The following is a 23,454-nucleotide window of genomic DNA, read 5'->3' on the forward strand; positions in this document are numbered from 1 at the left end:
ATGCTTGGTAGTTAGGCTCTCTTGGAGTCTCCTTGGGCACTTAAAGTGTTGCTAGGCCTCCTCTCAATCTGAGAGGCATTCTATAGGCCTCCACTCTGAGGAGCTTTGTGGGACAGCTGACTCAACCCGTCATTTCCCTTGGGTTAGAGTGTTGCCAGGCCTCTTGTTGAAGCCTCCACTCTCCTAGGGCTGCTTTTAGGGAAGCTGAGTATTTTAGGCTCTCGGGCCAGCTTCCAAGAGGCTCACTAAGTATGAAGTTAGGCTTCCTCTTTTTAGAGTCATCCTTTTGAGGCCTCCGTTCTTGAGAAGCTCTGACCCATGATTGTAGCTGGTGCGCCTTATGGATGAAGCCTCTTTGAGTCTTTGACTTAGCTCAGCCAATAAGGCCCTCATCCCTTCAGCATGGCAGCATGGGTATTCCGTTCCCCATAGTGACGCCTAGGGGACGCAGCGCGAGTTCCCTTTAGAAAGGGAACGTCTCAGGTTACGCATGTAACCATGGTTCCCTGAGAATAGGGAACGAGAGGCTGCGTTCCTTTGCCATGGTTCAGGCATTCCTGCTCCAGTCTCCTTCAGACAAGAAGTGGATAACTTTATTCACAGATGCCCTTTTCTGTCGCACCAGTGATGACATCATAGGCTGCCGCATACCAATGTCAAGTTTATTGTCGTGTTTAGACTCACGCTCCAGACACCTGGCATGCCAGAGGCATCCTCCATAGCGACCCCTAGGAGATACAGCATCTCATTCCCTATTCTCAGGGAACCATGGTTACATGCATAACCTGACACATTTTGTGTGATTTGCTGAATGATTTTCTTTTTTTTATTTGGCATCATGTGTTCCTTAAGCCCGGAACACACCGAGCCGATGGTCGGTCGTCGGGCAGTTTTTGTGCGTCGACCGACTAAGTTTTCTCAGTGTGTTCCGCACCGTCGGCTGAAGTTGGTCCTCATCTGCTTTTTTTTGGCCGATTCGACATGTTGAATCGCTGTCGGGCCATTGGAGAGAAAGAGAACTCTGATTGGCTGTTCAGTATAGCAAGCGAATCAGTTCACGAGAATTTAAGCAAAAGTTATGAAAGCAAGCAAATAAGTCATGACGGCACTGACAGAAGGTTGTTCTAATTTTGCATCATCTTACCTGAGCACTTGAATATTTTCATAATAACATGAGCGGAGTGGAATAAAGAACGTGATCGGCATGATTGATATTCAAAACGGTAAGCAAGCGCTGCTTTGTTTATGGTTTGTATACATGCAGTTTTAGTTTCGCTTTCCCTTTTTGAATGACTAATATAGACAAATACAGTATCTCACAGAAGTGAGTACACCCCTCACATTTTTGTAAATATTTTATTATATCTTTTCATGTGACAACACTGAAGAAATTACACTTTGCTACAATGTAAAGTAGTGAGTGTACAGCTTGTATAACAGTATAAATTTGTTGTCCCCTCAAAATAACTCAACACACAGCCATTAATGTCTAAACCGCTGGCCACAAAAGTGAGTACACCCCTAAGTGAAAATGTCAAAACTGTGTCCAAAGTGTCAATATTTTGTGTGAGCACCATTGTTATCTAGCACTGCTTTAACCATCTTGAGCATGGAGTTCACCAGAGCTTCACAGGTTGCCACTGGAGTCCTCTTCCACTCCTCTATGACGACATCATGGAGCTGGTGGATGTTAGAGACCTTGCGCTCCTCCACCTTCTGTCTGAGGATGCCCCACAGATGCTCAATAGGGTTTAGGTACCCTCAGCTTCTTTAGCAAGGCAATGGTCGTATTGGAGGTGTGTTTGGGGTCGTTATCATGTTGGAATACTGCCCTGCGGCCCAGTATCCGAAGGGAGGGGATCATGCTCTGCTTCAGTATGTCACAGTACATGTTGGCATTCATGGTTCCCTCAATGAACTGTAGCTCCCCAATGCCGGCAGCACTCATGCAGCCCCTGACCATGACCCTCCCACCACTATGCTTGACTGTAGGCAAGACACACTTGTCTTTGTACTCCTCACCTGGTTGCTGCCACACACGCTTGACACCATCTGAACCAAATAAGTTTATCTTGGTCTCATCAGACCACAGGACATGGTTCCAGTAATCCATGTCCTTAGTCTGCTTGTCTTCAGCAAACTGTTTGCGGGCTTTCTTGTGCATCTTTAGAAGAGGCTTCCTTCTGGGATGACAGCCATACAGACCAATTTGATGCAGTGTGCCGCGTATAGTCTGAGCACTGACAGGCTGATCCCCCACCCCTTCAACCTCTGCAGCAATGCTGACAGCACTCATACGTCTATTTCCCAAACACAACCTCTGGATATGACGCTGAGCACGTGCACTCAACTTCTTTGGTCGACCATGGCGAGGCCTGTTCTGAGTGGAACCTGTCCTCTTAAACTGCTGTATGGTCTTGGCCACCGTGCTGCAGTTCAGTTTCAGGGTCTTGGCAATCTTCTTATAGCCTACAACATCTTTATGTAGAGCAACAATTCTTTTTTTCAGATCCTCAGAGAGTTCTTTGCCATGAGGTGCCATGTTGAACTTCCACCGACCAGTATGAGAGAGTGAGAGCGATAACACCAAATTTAACACACCTGCTTCCCATTCACACCTAAGACCTTGCAACACTAATGAGTCACATGACACCGGGGAGAGAAAATGGCTAATTGGGCCCAATTTGGACATTTTCACTTAGGGGTGTACTCACTTTTGTGGCCAGCGGTTTAGACATTAATGGCTGTGTGTTGAAATTTACACTGTTATACAAGCTGTACACTTACTACGTTACATTGTAGCAAAGTGTAATTTCTTGAGTGTTGTCACATGAAAAGATATAATAAAATATTTACAACAATGTGAGGGGTGTACTTACTTCTGTGAGATACTGTATATCTGCTTAAATAGACAGTTATATCCTTTATACTCAGGCGCAGAACGTGCATGCTAGTTGACAGTCGACTGAAGTTCTTTCGGTGTGTTCAAGCACATATTTTTTCCCCGATGCAGCTGACGCGAGGCGACTTGGTTTGTCCCAGCCATTAATTGCTAATTCAAACATGCCCCTTCATGGTTCATATTTTATTTATGATTTCTTCACCTCTGACCTGAAGTAGGGTGTTATTATTAGTACATATTTTAAAGTTCCACTTTTCACATTTATCACAAGGTTTTTAGCTGATGCCTCCCATGCATATAATGTTATATGCAGTAGGCTATTCACACAAGTAATGTTTAAAATGAAATGCAGACCAATGTATATTTATCATTTAAACTTTATCATTAGCAGTCAAAGAAAATTTATAATATAACAAAATATTTGTAATGTAACAAAAATCACATTGAGTTAACTTTACTTTTATAAAAAAGTTTAAACAGTCTCTGTCTGATTTCCTTTGCTTGCAAACCATATATTATGGGATTCAAGCTTGGTGGAATAACATGGAACATTATACTAGGTAAATGTCTACTTTCAGAGGATGCAGAGAAACGATGAAGAAAAATTATGGTGAATCCAGAAACCATCATGATTATATAAACAGCCAGGTGAGCACTGCAGGTTTTTATTGCTTTGCTGTTGGTTGCTTTGTTTTTGCTTTTGAAGCATACCATCACTATTCTGAGATATGTAAATACCACACTCCCCAATGAGGATGTTAGTAAAACCACAGTAAAAGTTAATCCATATACATTATTAATCATTGTATTTTCACAGGACAGTTTAAATAGTGAAGCGTTGTCACAAAACAGATTTTGAATCACAGATCTGCAGTGAGACAGACGCACACTGAGGCCGATCAGAATTCCCACCAGCACTACTGCAGCACCCCAAGCTCCTGCCGACAGTTTAACCACCATATTATTGCTCATTATAGTTGGGTATCGCAATGGATTGCAAATGGCCACATATCTGTCAAAGGCCATGATCATTAGAATAGTGTGGGATGCTGTCCCATATACATGTCCAATAAAAGCTTGCATAACGCACTCCACATATGTGATGTAGCGCTCAGAGGGGTCTGTTGAAATATGACTCATCAAGCGTGGCAAAAGAACAGTTGTCCCTAATAAATCATTCAGTGGCAAATTGCAGAAAAGAATGTGCATAGGTTGATGTAACCTTTTTTCCACTGAGATCTGAATCAAAATCCCAATGTTAGAGACTATAATAAATATGTAAGCAAGCAAAAAAAGCATGAATGCAAGATGATTGGACAGATGTGTAATTTGTAGTCCTTCCATTAGGAGTATGCTGTATCTGAATGTCAGGTTGTCCATCTGTGACCTAAACAAAACATACATTACAGTACAGGGCTGTGTTTTCCAAAAAAGCATTGTATAAGCCTAAGTAGATCGTGGAGACAATAGATTGTGGTATCAACTTAAGCTTATTGTGCTTTTATGAAACACAGCCCAGATAGAGTCAGAACAGAACTTAATGCAGCACATACAACATGTAATATCAAAGTACTAAAGAAGAACAGAAGTAACACTGTCCAAAAAAAAAAAAAAAAAAATCTTCATATTGTAATCTTCCAAAAAGAACAATATTTTCTTATCCCAATAATTCTTATAAACTTTCATCCACAGCAGAAGGTATGAAATATTTGATAGTTGCTGATAATGAAATATAAAACCACCCTGAATTGTTTACACCACTCATGCATATATACTTACCAAGATAGATGACAGATAAATAAATAGTTATCACTTCAGTTTAATATATAATTGCACACAGCGGTTGCATTCCCTGTAACTTGGTGATCATGAGATTCAATAGCAAAACCTTCATGTGTTTCGGAGGAGTTGACTTGACCATTTTATATGTGTGTCACACAAAAACTGTTTTGTTGTCATACCCCAAGAGTGCAAAACAATTCTCTCTTGTTGTAATTGGTGGACTACTGATCAGGTTTGCTTGTACTGTAATGTGCTGTAAAGATGTTTAGGGATCCAAGCTCTGAAGGAGCTGGAATTCCATTTTGTTTGTACTGATTAGATTCCCCTTCTTTTTTCTCTATATCTTAAAAGAGTATAGGCATCAGAGAACATAAATGGTAAAGATTCCAAACTTGGCAGTATGGTCCCACATGTGCACTGCTACTTAGTCACAAATCTGTACAACACTAGGTGGTGCTGTAATGGCTTGAAACAAAATTCTTTATTCTCCTAAATCCTTGAGTCAAGTCCTATAATATGTATATATTAATTTCCATCTACAAAGTTTCTGAAAAACCTCCTTTCCGAACTCCTCCTAGGCCATCAGTGGAAAGAAATGGGGAAAAAAAGTTCTGGTGGTCCAGAGGGGCATGGTGATGGGTGGTGGTGGGGAGGGGGGTAAAATATCTAGCTTCAGCCAGACCGCCTTCCATATCCAACTTAAGAAAAAAATATAACTGTAAATTAAAATATTGCTTGTTACCCTCTTGTTTCATGTAGTTACAGGGTAAAGTGTGACATTGCAGGCTGTAAATTAAAGTGGTGCTTGTTACTCTCATTTCATGTAGTTACAGGGTAAATACAATTCACGAGTTCGCCTGCCCATTCAGTCTGAATGGTTAATGGTAAAACAAACTTGGCTTGCTGTCCTCGAAGGAGGCTCGAACCTGAGGCTCAGCTTGAGCTCCGAGTTAAACCCCCCCTATAACAGTACTGCGTAGAGGGAGAATAAGAGAAATAGAGGAGGAGATGGGGAGGAGGAGGGATGCTGGAAGAATTGTCGCTGGGATGACGCAGTGACTGCTGCTTATATACGCTCGTAATGATGATTGACAGGACTGAATGTTCAGGCTCCTCCCGAACCTATGTTTTGAACTACATTTTACGAGTTCGCCTGCCCATTCAGTCTGAATGGTTAATGGTAAAACAAACTTGGCTTGCTGTCCTCAAAGGAGGCTCAAACCCGAGGCTCGGCTTGAGCTCCGAGTTAAACCCCCAAAAAGATATTTACAAGGACAGCAAGCTGGGCAGTCAACTAAGAGTAGTTCAGCAATATAAGTAAAGAAGACTTAAAGGATGCAAATTATGCTGATGTTGAGGGGATGTGGGAGCCAGGAGGGGCTATCACACAGTTTTTACATCTGGCCCTGAAGCTGGTCCCATGATGTTTTTGGCAGTTTGTTTACTTTTACATCTGCCTTTCTGATGGTTCGGCATTAGTGGCTAGTTGTGAATGCTCTGTTTGATGCCAGATAGTTTACTGAGTAGTAGGCTCTCTGTGAGCCTCCTTTGTGACTATTTTGTTTTAACAGGGTTTCTTCCGCTTCCTTGAGCTTCATTCAGAAAGCGGTATCTTTACTTGTATTTTTCAGTAACTAGTTTTCTGTGTTTTTTGAAGTTGTTAGGCCAATGTTTTAAGGCCCCCATCTGCAGAGCTCCACCTGCTGGTGATGCTGAGTTGTTAAGCTTATTTAGCACTTGTCAGACTCTACGTGAGCCTCCTTGGCTAAATTTGAGCGTCGTCAGGCCTCCTCTCGCTGAGAGGGTTATCTTTATTGAGGCCTTCGCTCTCTTTATTGAGGCCTTCCTGATAACAGCTGTGAGTTGTAGGCTTCCTGTGAGCCTCCTTGCAACATCTGGATCAACACGCACATTCACAAATTTCTATATATCCTAATTATTGTTAATATGTAATTCATTTTTCCAGGAGCTCTTTGCTTCTACCTTCAATTAAATTGCTAACAGTGATTGTAAATGAATTGCCTAAATTATTACATTATTAGCTAACTGCATTCTCCAAATTGTAATGTTGACATGCATTCTCTGTAAAGCTGCTTTGAAACGATATGTATTGTGAAAAGCGCTATACAAATAAATGTGAATTGAATTGAATTGAATGTTCTAAGTGTGGAACGTTGTTAGGCCTCCTCTTGATAAGAGAGTCATTATGCTGAGGCCTCCGATCCTGGAGATCAGCTTTTATTTGCTTAAATTTGCTTAAAAATCTCGCTCAGAGAGTTATCTTTATTGAGGCCTCCACTCACTTGAGCTCCGCCATTATAACAGCTGTGAGTTGTAGGCTCTCTGTGAGCCTCCTTGCAAGATATCATATATGTAGAGCATTGTTAGGACTCCTCTCCTTAAGAGAGTCGCTACGTTGAGACCTCCGCTCATAGAGCTCGGCTATCATTTGCTAAGTCGTCAGGCTCTCTCTTGAGCCTCCTTGGTTAATATGAGCGTTGTCAGGCCTCCTTTCATTTGAGAGTTTTCTTTATTGAAGCGTCTGCTCTCTAAGAGTTCCACTAAGATAGCAGTTTTGAGTTGAAGGCTCTCTGCAAGCCTCCTCACAAGATGTCCAGTGTGTGAATGTTGTTAGGCCTCCTTCATTTGAAAGAGTTATCTTGATTGAGGTCTCCACTTTTTAGAGCTCCACCAAGATAACAATTACGAGTCGATGGCTTTCTGTGAGCCTCCTCGCAAGATACCCTAATGTGGAACGTCGTTAGGCCTCTTCTCGATAGGAGAGTTGTTATGCTGAGGCCTCTGCTCCTAGGGCGCGACTATTATTTGCCAAGTCGTCAGGCTCTCTGTGAGCCTCCTTGGCTAATGTGCGCATCGTCAGGCCTCCTCTCTTTTTAGAGAGTTATCTTTCTTGAGGCCTCCACTCTCTAGAGCTCCGCCGGGATAACATTTGCGGGTTGTAGGCTCTCTTTGAGCCTCCTTGCAGAAATCTGGTGTGTGTGATGTTGTTAGGCCTCCTCTCGATTTAGAGAGTTGTTTTCTAGGCCTCCGCTCCTAGAGCTCGGCTAAGCGGTAGGATAGTATGCTTGGTAGTTAGGCTCTCTTGGAGTCTCCTTGGGCACTTAAAGTGTTGCTAGGCCTCCTCTCAATCTGAGAGGCATTCTATAGGCCTCCACTCTGAGGAGCTTTGTGGGACAGCTGACTCAACCCTGTCATTTCCCTTGGATTAGAGTGTTGCCAGGCCTCTTGTTGAAGCCTCCACTCTCCTGGGCTGCTTTTAGGGAAGCTGAGTATTTTAGGCTCTCGGGCCAGCTTCCAAGAGGCTCACTAAGTATGAAGTTAGGCTTCCTCTTTTTAGAGTCATCCTTTTGAGGCCTCCGTTCTTGAGAAGCTCTGAGAGCTCGGCTATCATTTGCTAAGTCGTCAGGCTCTCTCTTGAGCCTCCTTGGTTAATATGAGCATTGTCAGGCCTCCTTTCATTTGAGAGTTTTCTTTATTGAAGCGTCTGCTCTCTAAGAGTTCCGCTAAGATAGCAGTTTTGAGTTGAAGGCTCTCTGCAAGCCTCCTCACAAGATGTCCAGTGTGTGAACGTTGTTAGGCCTCCACTCTGAGGAGCTTTGTGGGACAGCTGACTCAGCCCGTCATTTCCCTTGGGTTAGAGTGTTGCCAGGCCTCTTGTTGAAGCCTCCACTCTCCTGGGCTGCTTTTAGGGAAGCTGAGTATTTTAGGCTCTCAGGCCAGCTTCCAAGAGGCTCACTAAGTATGAAGTTAGGCTTCCTCTTTTTAGAGTCATCCTTTTGAGGCCTCCGTTCTTGAGAAGCTCTGACCCATGATTGTCGCTGGTGCGCCTTATGGATGAAGCCTCTTTGAGTCTTTGACTTAGCTCAGCCAATAAGGCGCTCATCCCTTCAGCATGGCAGCATGGGTATTCCGTTCCCCATAGCGACGCCTAGGGGACGCAGCGCGAGTTCCCTTTAGAAAGGGAACGTCTCAGGTTACGCATGTAACCATGGTTCCCTGAGAATAGGGAACGAGACGCTGCGTTCCTTTGCCATGGTTGAGGCATTCCTGCTCCGGTCTCCTTCAGACAAGAAGTGGATAACTTTATTCACAGATGCCCTTTTCTGTCGCACCAGTGATGACGTCATTGGCTGCCGCATACCAATGTCAAGTTTATTGTCGTGTTTAGACTCACGCTCCAGACACCTGGCATGCCAGAGGCATCCTCCTTAGCGACCCCTAGGAGATGCAGCATCTCATTCCCTATTCTCAGGGAACCATGGTTACATGCGTAACCTGACACATTTTGTGTGATTTGCTGAATGATTTTCTTTTTTTTATTTGGCATCATGTTTTCCTTAAGCCCGGAACACACCGAGCCGATGGTCGGTCGTCGGGCAGTTTTTGTGCGTCGACCGACTAAGTTTTCTCAGTGTGTTCCGCACCGTCGGCTGAAGTTGGTCCTCGTCTGTTTTTTTTTGTCCGATTCGACATGTTGAATTGCCGTCGGGCCATTGGAGAGAAAGAGAACTCTGATTGGCTGTTCAGTATAGCAAGCGAATCAGTTCACGAGAATTTAAGCAAAAGTTATGAAAGCAAGCAAATAAGTCATGACGGCACTGACAGAAGGTTGTCCTAATTTTACATCATCTTACCTGAGCACTCAAATATTTTCATAATAACATGAGCGGAGTGGAATAAAGAACGTGATCGGCATGATTGATACTCAAAACGGTAAGCAAGCGCTGCTTTGTTTATGGTTTGTATACATGCAGTTTTAGTTTCGCTTTCCCTTTTTGAATGACTAATATAGACAAATACAGTATCTCACAGAAGTGAGTACACCCCTCACATTGTTGTAAATATTTTATTATATCTTTTCATGTGACAACACTGAAGAAATTACACTTTGCTACAATGTAAAGTAGTGAGTGTACAGCTTGTATAACAGTATAAATTTGTTGTCCCCTCAAAATAACTCAACACACAGCCATTAATGTCTAAACCGCTGGCCACAAAAGTGAGTACACCCCTAAGTGAAAATGTCAAAACTGTGTCCAAAGTTTCAATATTTTGTGTGAGCACCATTATTATCTAGCACTGCTTTAACCATCTTGAGCATGGAGTTCACCAGAGCTTCACAGGTTGCCACTGGAGTCCTCTTCCACTCCTCTATGACGACATCATGGAGCTGGTGGATGTTAGAGACCTTGCGCTCCTCCACCTTCTGTCTGAGGATGCCCCACAGATGCTCAATAGGGTTTAGGTACCCTCAGCTTCTTTAGCAAGGCAATGGTCGTATTGGAGGTGTGTTTGGGGTCGTTATCATGTTGGAATACTGCCCTGCGGCCCAGTATCCGAAGGGAGGGGATCATGCTCTGCTTCAGTATGTCACAGTACATGTTGGCATTCATGGTTCCCTCAATGAACTGTAGCTCCCCAATGCCGGCAGCACTCATGCAGCCCCAGACCATGACCCTCCCACCACTATGCTTGACTGTAGGCAAGACACACTTGTCTTTGTATTCCTCACCTGGTTGCTGCCACACACGCTTGACACCATCTGAACCAAATAAGTTCATCTTGGTCTCATCAGACCACAGGACATGGTTCCAGTAATCCATGTCCTTAGTCTGCTTGTCTTCAGCAAACTGTTTGCGGGCTTTCTTGTGCATCATCTTTAGAAGAGGCTTCCTTCTGGGATGACAGCCATACAGACCAATTTGATGCAGTGTGCCGCGTATAGTCTGAGCACTGACAGGCTGATCCCCCACCCCTTCAACCTCTGCAGCAATGCTGACAGCACTCATACGTCTATTTCCCAAACACAACCTCTGGATATGACGCTGAGCACGTGCACTCAACTTCTTTGGTCGACCATGGCGAGGCCTGTTCTGAGTGGAACCTGTCCTCTTAAACTGCTGTATGGTCTTGGCCACCGTGCTGCAGCTCAGTTTCAGGGTCTTGGCAATCTTCTTATAGCCTACGCCATCTTTATGTAGAGCAACAATTCTTTTTTTCAGATCCTCAGAGAGTTCTTTGCCATGAGGTGCCATGTTGAACTTCCACCGACCAGTATGAGAGAGTGAGAGCGATAACACCAAATTTAACACACCTGCTTCCCATTCACACCTAAGACCTTGTAACACTAATGAGTAACATGACACCGGGGAGAGAAAATGGCTAATTGGGCCTAATTTGGACATTTTTACTTAGGGGTGTACTCACTTTTGTGGCCAGTGGTTCAGACATTAATGGCTGTGTGTTGAAATTTACACTGTTATACAAGCTGTACACTTACTACGTTACATTGTAGCAAAGTGTAATTTCTTGAGTGTTGTCACATGAAAAGATATAATAAAATATTTACAACAATGTGAGGGGTGTACTTACTTCTGTGAGATACTGTATATCTGCTTAAATAGACAGTTATATCCTTTATACTCAGGCGCAGAACGCGCATGCTAGTTGACAGTCGACTGAAGTTCTTTCGGTGTGTTCAAGCACATATTTTTTCCCCGATGCAGCTGACGTGAGGCGACTTGGTTTGTCCCAGCCATTAATTGCTAATTCAAACATGCCCCTTCATGGTTCATATTTTATTTATGATTTCTTCACCTCTGACCTGAAGTAGGGTGTTATTATTAGTACATATTTTAAAGTTCCACTTTTCACATTTATCACAAGGTTTTTAGCTGATGCCTCCCATGCATATAATGTTGTATACAGTAGGCTATTCACACAAGTAATGTTTAAAATGAAATGCAGACCAATGTATATTTATCATTTAAACTTTATCATTAGCAGTCAAAGAAAATTTATAATATAACAAAATATTTGTAATGTAACAAAAATCACATTGAGTTAACTTTACTTTTATAAAAAAGTTTAAACAGTCTCTGTCTGATTTCCTTTGCTTGCAAACCATATATTATGGGATTCAAGCTTGGTGGAATAACATGGAACATTATACTAGGTAAATGTCTACTTTCAGAGGATGCAGAGAAACGATGAAGAAAAATTATGGTGAATCCAGAAACCATCATGATTATATAAACAGCCAGGTGAGCACTGCAGGTTTTTATTGCTTTGCTGTTGGTTGCTTTGTTTTTGCTTTTGAAGCATACCATCACTATTCTGAGATATGTAAATACCACACTCCCCAATGAGGATGTTAGTAAAACCACAGTAAAAGTTAATCCATATACATTATTAATCATTGTATTTTCACAGGACAGTTTAAATAGTGAAGCGTTGTCACAAAACAGATTTTGAATCACAGATCTGCAGTGAGACAGACGCACACTGAGGCCGATCAGAATTCCCACCAGCACTACTGCAGCACCCCAAGCTCCTGCCGACAGTTTAACCACCATATTATTGCTCATTATAGTTGGGTATCGCAATGGATTGCAAATGGCCACATATCTGTCAAAGGCCATGATCATTAGAATAGTGTGGGATGCTGTCCCATATACATGTCCAATAAAAGCTTGCATAGCGCACTCCACATATGTGATGTAGCGCTCAGAGGGGTCTGTTGAAATTTGACTCATCAAGCGTGGCAAAAGAACAGTTGTCCCTAATAAATCATTCAGTGGCAAATTGCAGAAAAGAATGTGCATAGGTTGATGTAACCTTTTTTCCACTGAGATCTGAATCAAAATCCCAATGTTAGAGACTATAATAAATATGTAAGCAAGCAAAAAAAGCATGAATGCAAGATGATTGGACAGATGTGTAATTTGTAGTCCTTCCATTAGGAGTATGCTGTATCTGAATGTCAGGTTGTCCATCTGTGACCTAAACAAAACATACATTACAGTACAGGGCTGTGTTTTCCAAATAGCATTGTATAAGCCTAAGTAGATTGTGGAGACAATAGATTGTAGTATCAACTTAAGGTTATTGTGCTTTTATGAAACACAGCCCAGATAGAGTCAGAACAGAACTTAATGCAGCACATACAACATGTAATATCAAAGTACTAAAGAACAACAGAAGTAACACTGTCCAAAAAAAAAAAAAAAAAAAAAAAAAAAAAAATCTTCATATTGTAATCTTCCAAAAAGAACAATATTTTCTTATCCCAATAATTCTTATAAACTTTCATGCACAGCAGAAGGTATGAAATATTTGATAGTTGCTGATAATGAAATATAAAACCACCCTGAATTGTTTACACCACTCATGCATATATACTTACCAAGATAGATGACAGATAAATAGTTATCACTTCAGTTTAATATATAATTGCACACAGCGGTTGCATTCCCTGTAACTTGGTGATCATGAGATTCAATAGCAAAACCTTCATGTGTTTCGGAGGAGTTGACTTGACCATTTTATATGTGTGTCACACAAAAACTGTTTTGATGTCATACCCCAAGAGTGCAAAACAATTCTCTTTTGTTGTAATTGGTGGACTACTGATCAGGTTTGCTTGTACTGTAATGTGCTGTAAAGATGTTTAGGGATCCAAGCTCTGAAGGAGCTGGAATTCCATTTTGTTTGTACTGATTAAATTCCCCTTCTTTTTTCTCTATATCTTAAAAGAGTATAGGCATCAGAGAACATAAATGGTAAAGATTCCAAACTTGGCAGTATGGTCCCACATGTGCACTGCTACTTAGTCACAAATCTGTACAACACTAGGTGGTGCTGTAATGGCTTGAAACAAAATTCTTTATTCTCCTAAATCCTTGAGTCAAGTCCTATAATATGTATATATTAATTTCCATCTACAAAGTTTCTGAAAAACCTCCTTTCCGAACTCCTCCTAGGCCATCAGTGGAAAGAAATGGGGAAAAAAAGTTCTGGTGGTCCAGAGGGGCATGGTGATGGGTGGTGGTGGGGAGGGGGGTAAAATATCTAGCTTCAGCCAGACCGCCTTCCATATCCAACTTAAGAAAAAAATGTAACTGTAAATTAAAATATTGCTTGTTACCCTCTTGTTTCATGTAGTTACAGGGTAAAGTGTGACATTGCAGGCTGTAAATTAAAGTGGTGCTTGTTACTCTCATTTCATGTAGTTACAGGGTAAATACAATTCACGAGTTCGCCTGCCCATTCAGTCTGAATGGTTAATGGTAAAACAAACTTGGCTTGCTGTCCTCGAAGGAGGCTCGAACCTGAGGCTCTGCTTGAGCTCCGAGTTAAACCCTCCCTATAACAGTACTGCGTAGAGGGAGAATAAGAGAAATAGAGGAGGAGATGGGGAGGAGGAGGGATGCTGGAAGAATTGTCGCTGGGATGACGCAGTGACTGCTGCTTATATACGCTCGTAATGATGATTGACAGGACTGAATGTTCAGGCTCCTCCCGAACCTATGTTTTGAACTACATTTTACGAGTTCACCTGCCCATTCAGTCTGAATGGTTAATAGTAAAACAAACTTGGCTTGCTGTCCTTGAAGGAGGCTCAAACCCGAGGCTCGGCTTGAGCTCCGAGTTAAACCCCCAAAAAGATATTTACAAGGACAGCAAGCTGGGCAGTCAACTAAGAGTAGTTCAGCAATATAAGTAAAGAAGACTTAAAGGATTTAATTCCTCCTGCAATTGCAGAGGAAAGGAAGAGAGCAGACGAAGGTGAACAGAATTAGCCAAGTCAGCGACATGTAATAACGTGCAGTCTCAGGAAGGCCAGATTAAAAGGCCAGCCATCACATTGCCAGCAAGCAGAGTACTTCAGAAATGCACCCTTTTTACAAACATGCGGCAACATACCCTGAGGAGGCCCACTTGGGCCTACTACTCTAGATGAAAACGGCTATCAGCTCGTGACACCCACTAACAATAAGACCTTGCTGACCGATACCCAACCGCAGGGGACTCGCATCAGGGTGGCTTACAGCGGCCAACTACCTGGTATCAAGTCTTAACTGGTAGAGAAAATACCCGCATCGTGGGAATTTCAGTTCCAGGGGACCCTAAGGTCACCCACCTCAAACACACTGGTTGAAAAAGGTTGATGCTAGCTGCCATGCACCCACTTAACGAGGGCTGGTCCTCAGGGAGGCCTGTAAAGGCCAACAAACTGATAGCTAGTTGTCTGAGGCCTGCAACACTTGGGCTTGCCCACATGGAGGCCTGCTAATATGCAGGGAGGCCTGTTAGGGCCAACTACATGATAGCAAGTCTAGCTAGCTGTCCAAAGGCCTGCAACCCTGAGGTTCACCTACAGGAAGGCCTGCTAATACACAGGGAAGCCAGCTAGGGCCATCCATCTAATGGCAGACTCGCGCTAGCTGACAAAAGCTTCTCTTTTTTTTTTTTTTTTGCTGCCAGTTACCCACATTGCTGGGGACTCACCATAGAGAGGCCTGCTAAGGCCTACTATCTGAAAGCAAACCTACGCGCTTCTACCAGAGAACCCATACTGCTGGGAACTAACCTCCAAGGTGGCCCGATAGGGCCAGCTACCTGGCAGCCAGTTCAACACGGCTAAATGCAGCAACATTGATGGAGCACATCTCCAGGGAGACCCGTCTAAGGCCAACAACCTGATGGCAAGACATGGCTCTAAATACCCATAGGGGACTCGCCTGCAGGGGCCTACTGAGGCCACAACCAGCGGCAAGTCTTGCTGCTAGCACACTACTGGGGACTCACTCGCAAGAAGCCAGTTAAGGCCTGCTTGTCTAACAGCGGTCTCGCCAGAGAGCCCATATTATTTTTATTTATTGGCAACCGGCAAGACCAGCAAAGACTCTTGAAACATATATGCATCTATGTATATATATCTTTTATATCTCTTTTTAAAAAATCGTTCTAGCCAACCTGCAGGGACTTCAGGGCCCTAAATTATTATATTTTTACAAAGATAAAATAAAATAAAACTTCCTTCCTAATTTATATGAATGCCCAAGCACATCCTACACAGGCAACAGTGGTCTAAAGAAATACATTAGTATTTCAAATAGATACAAGACCTGGTAACCGTTCCACCTGCGTCCACAGGATGGCGACCTCCACCATAGAAACATGGTGTTCTCCACCCTTACAAGCTTGAAAGGATCTTCTCACTGTCAAAGCCAAAGACAGACCAACAGCCACAGGCCTGATGTAAGAAGCGCCTGGGGTTGAAGAACGGAGCCTTCTGGTCCCGTCCACGGCCCTCGGGTCGAGACGGGTGAGGCCCAACCTGTCTGGTTGAGGACTCAGACCTAGCAGCATGCATGTCTTGAATGCCGCTGGTCTAAGTCACTCAGCAGTTCAGCCTGGTGCGTCTGCCACACAGCCATTGTGTGCAGAGCAGCACCAGCTTGACCCGCTGCTGTGTATGCCCTGCCATCTAAGTGAGATAAGAGGCTTAGATGGCAGAGTCTGAACTTTCAGTGTCAATGTCCGCTCCCTTAATTATTTTTTGCAAGAAAAGTGCTGAGTAATAACATTTTATTATTATTATTATTATTATAATAATCAGCCGGAAGCATTGACACATACCCATATTCCTTCCACAAACCCTACACAGGGAACAGTGGCCTAAAAGAAACACTTTAGTATTTAAATAGTAACCAGACCTAAAACAGTTCGACCTGCGGCCACAGGGTGGCGACCTAACACCATGGAAAACGTGAAGGTCTTTCACCCTTATTAGGCCTAAAAAAGTTAGTAGTCTACCGGCAGCGTGTTCCATAATCTCTAACAGCTCAGCGTACGCGGGACAGGGTGACTGAGAGGATTCAGTGAACTCACTCTGTTTGTCCTCTTCAGCCATCTCCTGCTCGGCTGGAAGTGAGGACCTGGACCTGAGGATGCAGAAGACAATGCATCTTCTCCCAGCAGCTCACTCTCGCGAGCCGCCGAACAGCGTGAGTGGTCACGCCCTCTCAAACTGCCCTTTCGAAAGGGAACGCTGCATATGTAATGGTAATGTAACGTGAGATATAAAGTAATGATGATACAGGCCGCTTTAAGTATATTTCTTCATAGCATTAGATGTTGTACTGCTGTTGTCTGTCTTGTCAAATGTGTTTGTTATAAATTTATGCGCTGGTGGTGTAGAATATGGCATTATGAAAATAGCTTTTTAGATTCCAATCACGAGCCAAAATTTTGTAGCATCGCAGCATGCGGCCAGCTTGTAGCGCCGATGCGGTTTACTTAGCCCGAACTGAGCAGTCCATCTTTAGAAATAGAACAATGCGGTAGCACTGATTTACTCATGCTGTTTTGTATATACAGCCTAAAATGGGGAGATCACAAATTATTATTATAATTAGTCACATTTATTTTGGATTGTTTTCCTTGAATCATGTTTATTTATTGCACAAAGCAATGGTGACATCAGCATGGAAATATTCACACAGTGGTTTAAGAAGATCAATAAATATCGTCTTGTGGACTTAACATGAAATTAACACGAGAGGCTCTTCTCTTGCAATTTGGATGTGGCTAGCACATATGTGTCGCAAACAAACAATTTGTAGAGATCTGTCAGAAGCAGCAGCTATGACGATTAAGATTTGTACAGAAGCATCTGATGACTAAACCAGTTGGAATTAGCAAATAGAAAAATGTCCGGAGAGTGATTTGCATTCACGATGAACATTTTAGTGAAATGTACCTGAAAGCAAACCATACTCAGTCCACCAGCAAAGATGCTATCAGTTCTCTTTTAGAAGGATCTGAGATCTTTGGAATGCTCAACATATGGGCCAAAAAATCCAGCGAACCATGCTTAGGCTCCTGAAAATGAGAACAAGCAACAGTTCCATAGCGGTGTTGTGGGTCAGGTTTGGTACTAGGGCAGCTGTAAAGAGCTGTAAAGTCAGTCCCGAGGTCAGTCCCGAGAGACTGATTCCTCTAGTGGAGCATGTGGAAGCTTCAAAATATATCTCCATGGGTCCTGCGTACGGTTGAGATAGGTTACAGTAAGGTTACTTCGTGAAGGTGTATGGATGTGGCTCTGGCTCCTCTGAGACTCCAGGGCATCCATATACTCAGTTACATCGACAATTGGCTCATCTTATCTCAGTCAGAGGAGATAGCGATTCGACATTGAGATGTTGTTCTCCGCCATATAGAGTGCTTGGGTTTAACCCTTTAAGACCGGATGGAGCGCCCGCGCTCCCGTTTGCATGTCTCTCTTTAAGAGCCCATAAAAACTGAAGCCATATAGGTAGCACAAAAATTATTTTTGCATACAAAATCAGAGACTTTACACATTCAGATCAAGCCTCCAACATGCTCCTGTTGCGTTGTTTTCATCCTCTGAGTCTGAGTATTGCGCGTTTACAACGAAAACAGCACAGCCGCTAACTGACTACAAATATGTAGATTTCACATGCTCATAACTTCATGAAAAATGCATAGATCATAGAAAATGGCATCATTATTTAAAGCAGATTCTCACGATTACAATGAATCTAAAATCAACACAATATATTGCGTTGATCACAAGATATTACTCACGGAACGATGTAACATACTTGGCTAAAAACATGTCTCTCATCTTTCCGGGATGCAGTGTGTATCCAATGTTCCTGGACCGATCCGTGTTCGTTTTCCAATGTGGAATAACACAAAATAGGTATCATCTTAAAGCTTAGAAACTCAGCTTTTTAATGCATCTAAACTTTTTGAAAAACTCCTAACGAGTGCTGAGAAGTGCCTCTAAACCGGAGTTTACCGCCCGTGGGTGCCATCTAGCTGCGCAAAAATTAATAACACTTTATTCAACTCTACTTTATGCTATCACCACAAAATTTAAACCAAATGCAGCTCACATGTAGGGGAGCATCAACAAAAAAGAATTTTTCTCCGATCTTACTGTCTTCCTGAGTTATTCCATGTCAAATAAAAAAAAAAAAAAAGAAAAGAAAAATTATATATATATATTGTCTTTTATCAGCAGTTTCTCAGCATGACAATGTCCAAATGTAATATATTTTATATTTTCTAAAAATTTAAAAAGTGTTCTATCAAATGATACCTACCTTTTGACTCTCCTTGCTACAGTTTTGAAGTTATGAGTCTTTACTTTTGTGTATGTTGCTCAGAAAAAAAAAAAAAAAAAACTCAAAAAAAGCCTTCAGGTCTTAAAGGGTTAAGGCTGAATGCCAAGAAAAGCGCACTGAACTACATTTCTGGGAGTAGTGTGGGATTCAGTTACGATGCGGGCACAGCTGTCTCCTTCTTGTATAGAAAGCATTCTGACCACTGTCAGCAACATCAGGCTAGGCCAGACTATCACTGTCAAGCACATCCAAAGAGTGCTGGGGCTTCTGGCAGCAGCGTCCGACATAATACCTTTTGGCCTGTTATACATGAGACCCCTGCAGTGGTGGCTCAGGACCAGAGGGTTCTCCCCGAGAAACTTGCGGATTGCTTTCGCAAATTTAAAATAACGCGATCATCAAACATTAAACAGCATGTAAATCAAAACTGCCTAACGTTACTGAATGAAATGTCGACCCAGGAGGAGCTTGGACTGTAAAGCTTTGGAGGTTGATGGAAATCTATTTCGGATGATCAGGGTAATGCGCAGATGCCTTCGTTCTTTGATCATGTGGAAGAAACCATGGTTCCTATACCAGGGTCCTGTGTTGGGAGCAGATTTGGGAGAAGTTCAGCCAAGCGGAGGTGGATCTGTTCACCTCTCATGAGAACACCCACTGCCCGCTCTGGTTATCCCTCACACATCCAGCTCCTTTGGGACTGGATGCTATGGTTCAGGCATGGCCGAGGCGGTGCCTATATGCTTTCCCCCCGATCTGTCTGCTCCCAGGAGTTCTAGAGAGGGTCCACCAGCACCGGGTCAGCCTACTTCTAGTAGCTCCATACTGGCCGGCCCGAGTGTGGTTTTCAGACATCATAGCTCTCCTAGCAGGCACTCCTTGGCAAATTCCTATCAGCCCGGACCTGCGGTCTCAAGCCGGGGGCCTGATTAATCACCCCCGGCCAGAGCTATGGAAACTATGGGTCTGGCCCCTGAGGGGGACCAGCTTCTAAGCACTGATCTCTCAACTGAGGTTGTTGAGACCATTCTAAACTCTAGAGCTCCTTCCACAAGGAAACTTTATGCCCTAAAGTGGAACGTGTTCACTTTATGGTGCAGGGAACGTCAGTTAGACCCAGTTAACTGCCCAGTGGCTTCAGTACTGGAGTTCCTCCAGTGCCATTTCTCTGATGGTCTTTCCCCGTCCACATTAAAGGTCTATGTGGCGGCTATAGCAGCCTTCCACACGCCTTTTAAATGAGGGCCCTTTGGGGAAGCACCAGTTTATTACTCGTTTCCTTCGTGGTGCTCGGAGGATGAGGCCTGTCGTCCAGACCACAGTTCCCGCGTGGGACCTGGCAGTGGTTCTTGATGGGTTATCCCTGGCACCCTTCGAACCCATTGACGAGGTGGCTGAAAAGTTTCTATCTTTCAAAGTGGCTTTCCTGCTCGCTATTATGTTCCTCAAAAGAGTTGGGGACCTGCAGGCATTTTCTGTTGCTTCCTTTTGCCTGGAGTTCACCCCTGGTGGGGTCAATGCCATTCTCCACCCTAGACCTGGCTATGTGCCTAAGGTGCCTTCAAATGTGGTACGGTCTGTTATTTTCTGTCTGTTATTCGGCTGAATAAGGAAGGCTACATTTACTATGCCCTGTCATAGCCTATGTGCATAGGTCCTCCGCCTGGAGGAAGTCGGACCAGCTACTTGTGTGCTTTGGGTCACTTAAGAATAGCCCGGAGCTCTAGGGAGCGGAGGCCTTCCAAACAAAATAACAGAGAGGGCCAACACACTCAGGAATGTCAAGGCGGCCTCAGAAAAGGCTGACGCTAGGACAAACACAAAGCTCGACTGAACCAGAAAACAAAAACCACTACCCAAAAAAGGTCATGAAGAACTGGAGCTCAAGGGAGCGGAGGTTCAAATAGAACCGCATCACTGCAACCTAAGGGAAGGGACCTGAAACGGAGGCCAGATGGCCTACATTAAAAAGAACTAAACTGAAACTCGACATAGTTAGGAGGTTTCAGAAGTAAAAGGCAGCTAGATGATGAAATAGCTTGCCATACTATAAAACTGTTCTAATGAAAAACACCCACTAAGAGCTTCTAATAAAACTCTCAATAGAGAGGAAGCAATAGCAAGGATGTGAAAACAGCCCTCCATAAGAGCTCCAGGGCCCTAGCCCCAAAAACAAAAATTCCTAACGTAACAAAATAAAAGCCCCACCAGCCTAAAGCAGAGAGCAGCGGTCACTGCAAGATAAATAAATCTCCCTTAGCGGGGAAGTGACCTGCTAAGCTCACCTAAGACCAAAAAGAGTAGAGGTTGAATGTAAAAATGGCCTGCCATACTCCAGCAGGGGAAAGACCCTGGCCCTGGTCCAAATCTTTCAACAGGTCAGCCTGATATGCTTGAAGCACTGCCATAGTGTGCAGTGCAGCACCAGCCTGACCTGCAGCCGCGTATGCCCTGCCATTCAACCATGAAGTTGTTTTTAGTGGTCTAGCAGGCAGGTCCGGAACCTTCAAAGATGAAGCTCCACCACCAATGATATAGTTCACGAATGTCTCGTCGATAGGGGGCATCGCCACATATCCGTGCTCGCGTATCCCTTCGACATGCCCAGACCGATGAATACGGGCCGAATAAGGGTTTTTCCATGCCTTCTCGATCTCAGATTGGAGATCGGGAAGGAATGGAAGGCTCACGGGAGTTGGAGGAGTATGACCGGAAAGAAAGCATTCATCTAGCCTGCCACGAACTGCCTCTTCCCGCACGCACCCACGGCAGTTTTAATCTGCCCAAGGCGCGCTCCATAACGTCCAACAACTCAACATACGCAGGGCAGGATGGTCGCACAGGCTCAGATGAAACACTCTCACTGCCCTCAACAACCATCGTCTGCTCTTCAGTGTGGCTTGAAGCCAAAAGAGCACTGTCTGCTGAACCAGAGGATGCCAGAGAAATGGCATCCTCATCGAGCAGATCGCTCTTGTGAGCTGCCGAATCGCAAGAAAGAGAAACTCCTTTCTCAAACTTTTTTTTTTGAGGGAGTTCCACCTGCGAGCCCCACGACTTGAGTCTCCTCTCGGCCTCAGCACGAGAAGGACCAGAGCCGCCAAGTGCAGATGCCTGTCCCTCTCCCCTCGAGAAGATTGACAGGCAAGAGCGGAGCATCCGCATAAGCAGACGCTCACAACAGATCTCTCGAGAACTGAACGCACGTGCTCCTCACCCAGGCAGTAAACGCACAAGTCGTGTGTGTCATCTGGTGTCAGATATCTCGGACACGGATCGGCACAACGCTTGAAACGCTTCTCAGACATGATCAAAAAGGTTCTTACCTTGTAACAATCGCAACAGACAAAACAGTCACTGAAGACGAAAAGAGGACGACATGTTCTCTAGGTGCCCCTTATATACTGTCTGGTTGCACTAGCATGACGTCATAGGCTGTCGCCAGCCAATAGGATTACCGTGATTCGACTTTCACTTCAGACACCTGTCACGCGATGGCGTTTCCCCATATGTTTTCTAGGACGCAGTGTGAGTTCCCTTTCGAAAGGGAAACATATTTACAGAAGTAGCAAACTTCATCCATCTTGTTTACTCATCATTTCTGTTCTCAAACACATTACATCATTAGAATCAGAATCAAAATGAGAAAGAGCTTTATTGCCAAGCGTGCTTGCGCTCACAAGGAATTTAAGTTAAGCTTCCAGTGCACACATAAAAATATAACAAGACATATATATATATATATGAACATTATATATACAGTGGCAAGAAAAAGTATGTGAACCACTTGCAGAATCTGTGAAAATGTTAATAATTTTAACAAAATAAGGGAGATAATACAAAATGCATGTTATTTTTTATTTAGCACTGTCCTGAGTAAGATATTTTACATAAAAGATGTTTACATATAATCCACAAGACAAAAAAAATAGCTGAATTTATTAAAATAACCCCATTCATAAGTATGTGAACCATTGATTCTTAATACTGTGTGTGGTTACCTGGATGATCTATGACTGTTTTTTTGTTTTGTGATGGTTGTTCATGAGTCCCTTGTTTGTCCTGAGCAGTTATACTGAGCTTGGTTCTTCAGAAAAAATCTCCAGGTCCTGCAGATTCTTCAGTTTTCCAGCATTTTTTGCATATTTGAACCCTTTACAGCAGTGACTGAATGATTTTGAGATCCGTCTTTTCACACTGAGGACAACTGAGGAACTCAAACACAACTTTTAAAAAAGTTTGAAACATTCACTGATGCCTCAGAAAAAAACATGATGCATTAATAGATGGGGGGTGAAAACATTTGGAATTTGAAGATTCTGTTGATTATTGCTGCTGCTGCTGCTGCTGCTACTACTGCAGAGCAAGTACAGGACTTGCTACTGCCAATACATACACGACAAGCTGCTGTGAGCAAGTAAGGCATGCTGCTGCTGTACAATATAGCATACATGAATTACCCCCCAACAGAGCAGGTGACAAGATATTTGAACAATACAAGCCAAGTGTACTGTATGTCAGAAAATCCCCTATCAATGCAGAAGTCAAGATGTTGATTCACCCTCACCCCCCAGCAGATCTACCGCCAAAACGTATGTACTGCTGCTGCTCCGAAGAGCCATAGGAACCGTGTGTATGTTAGCTATGTGTGCCTGGCCCATTAGTTTTGAGTATGAGAAATGGGGCATATGCTTGGTCTTGGCGGACTAGATCTGCCTACGCATCATTCCCCCCAGCAGATCTAGCCGTTAGAAATGTGGGCTGCCATGAGGTGCATATAAGGCATGTGAAGCATCTCGCAGTGTAGCT

General features: G+C 43.5%; 3 protein-coding genes across 3 annotated transcripts in view; 1 reads left to right on the forward strand and 2 right to left on the reverse strand.

Annotated features, from left to right (window-relative positions):
• The window catches only part of slco2b1 (solute carrier organic anion transporter family, member 2B1), a 207,573-nt gene that overhangs the window by 33,347 nt on the left and 150,772 nt on the right, over positions 1 to 23,454 (forward strand). The window lies entirely within an intron of this gene.
• On the reverse strand, positions 3,341 to 4,742 carry LOC127503362 (olfactory receptor 146-like). The gene has a single exon (XM_051877052.1). It carries the CDS (start codon positions 4,337 to 4,339, stop codon positions 3,341 to 3,343), a length of 999 nt encoding a protein of 332 aa, XP_051733012.1. The 5' UTR covers positions 4,340 to 4,742.
• Positions 11,539 to 12,955, reverse strand: LOC127503364 (olfactory receptor 52D1-like). Its single transcript, XM_051877054.1, has one exon. It carries the CDS (start codon positions 12,502 to 12,504, stop codon positions 11,539 to 11,541), a length of 966 nt encoding a protein of 321 aa, XP_051733014.1. The 5' UTR covers positions 12,505 to 12,955.

Source organism: Ctenopharyngodon idella, chromosome 21 (assembly GCF_019924925.1).
Source record: "Ctenopharyngodon idella isolate HZGC_01 chromosome 21, HZGC01, whole genome shotgun sequence".
NCBI lineage: Eukaryota > Metazoa > Chordata > Actinopteri > Cypriniformes > Xenocyprididae > Ctenopharyngodon > Ctenopharyngodon idella.

What these genes read in the sequence shown, in the direction of transcription:
- LOC127503362 (XM_051877052.1), bottom strand. Translation starts at nt 4,339, where the DNA reads ATGCTTTTTTGGAAAACACAGCCCTGTACTGTAATGTATGTTTTGTTT.
- LOC127503364 (XM_051877054.1), bottom strand. Translation starts at nt 12,504, where the DNA reads ATGTATGTTTTGTTTAGGTCACAGATGGACAACCTGACATTCAGATAC.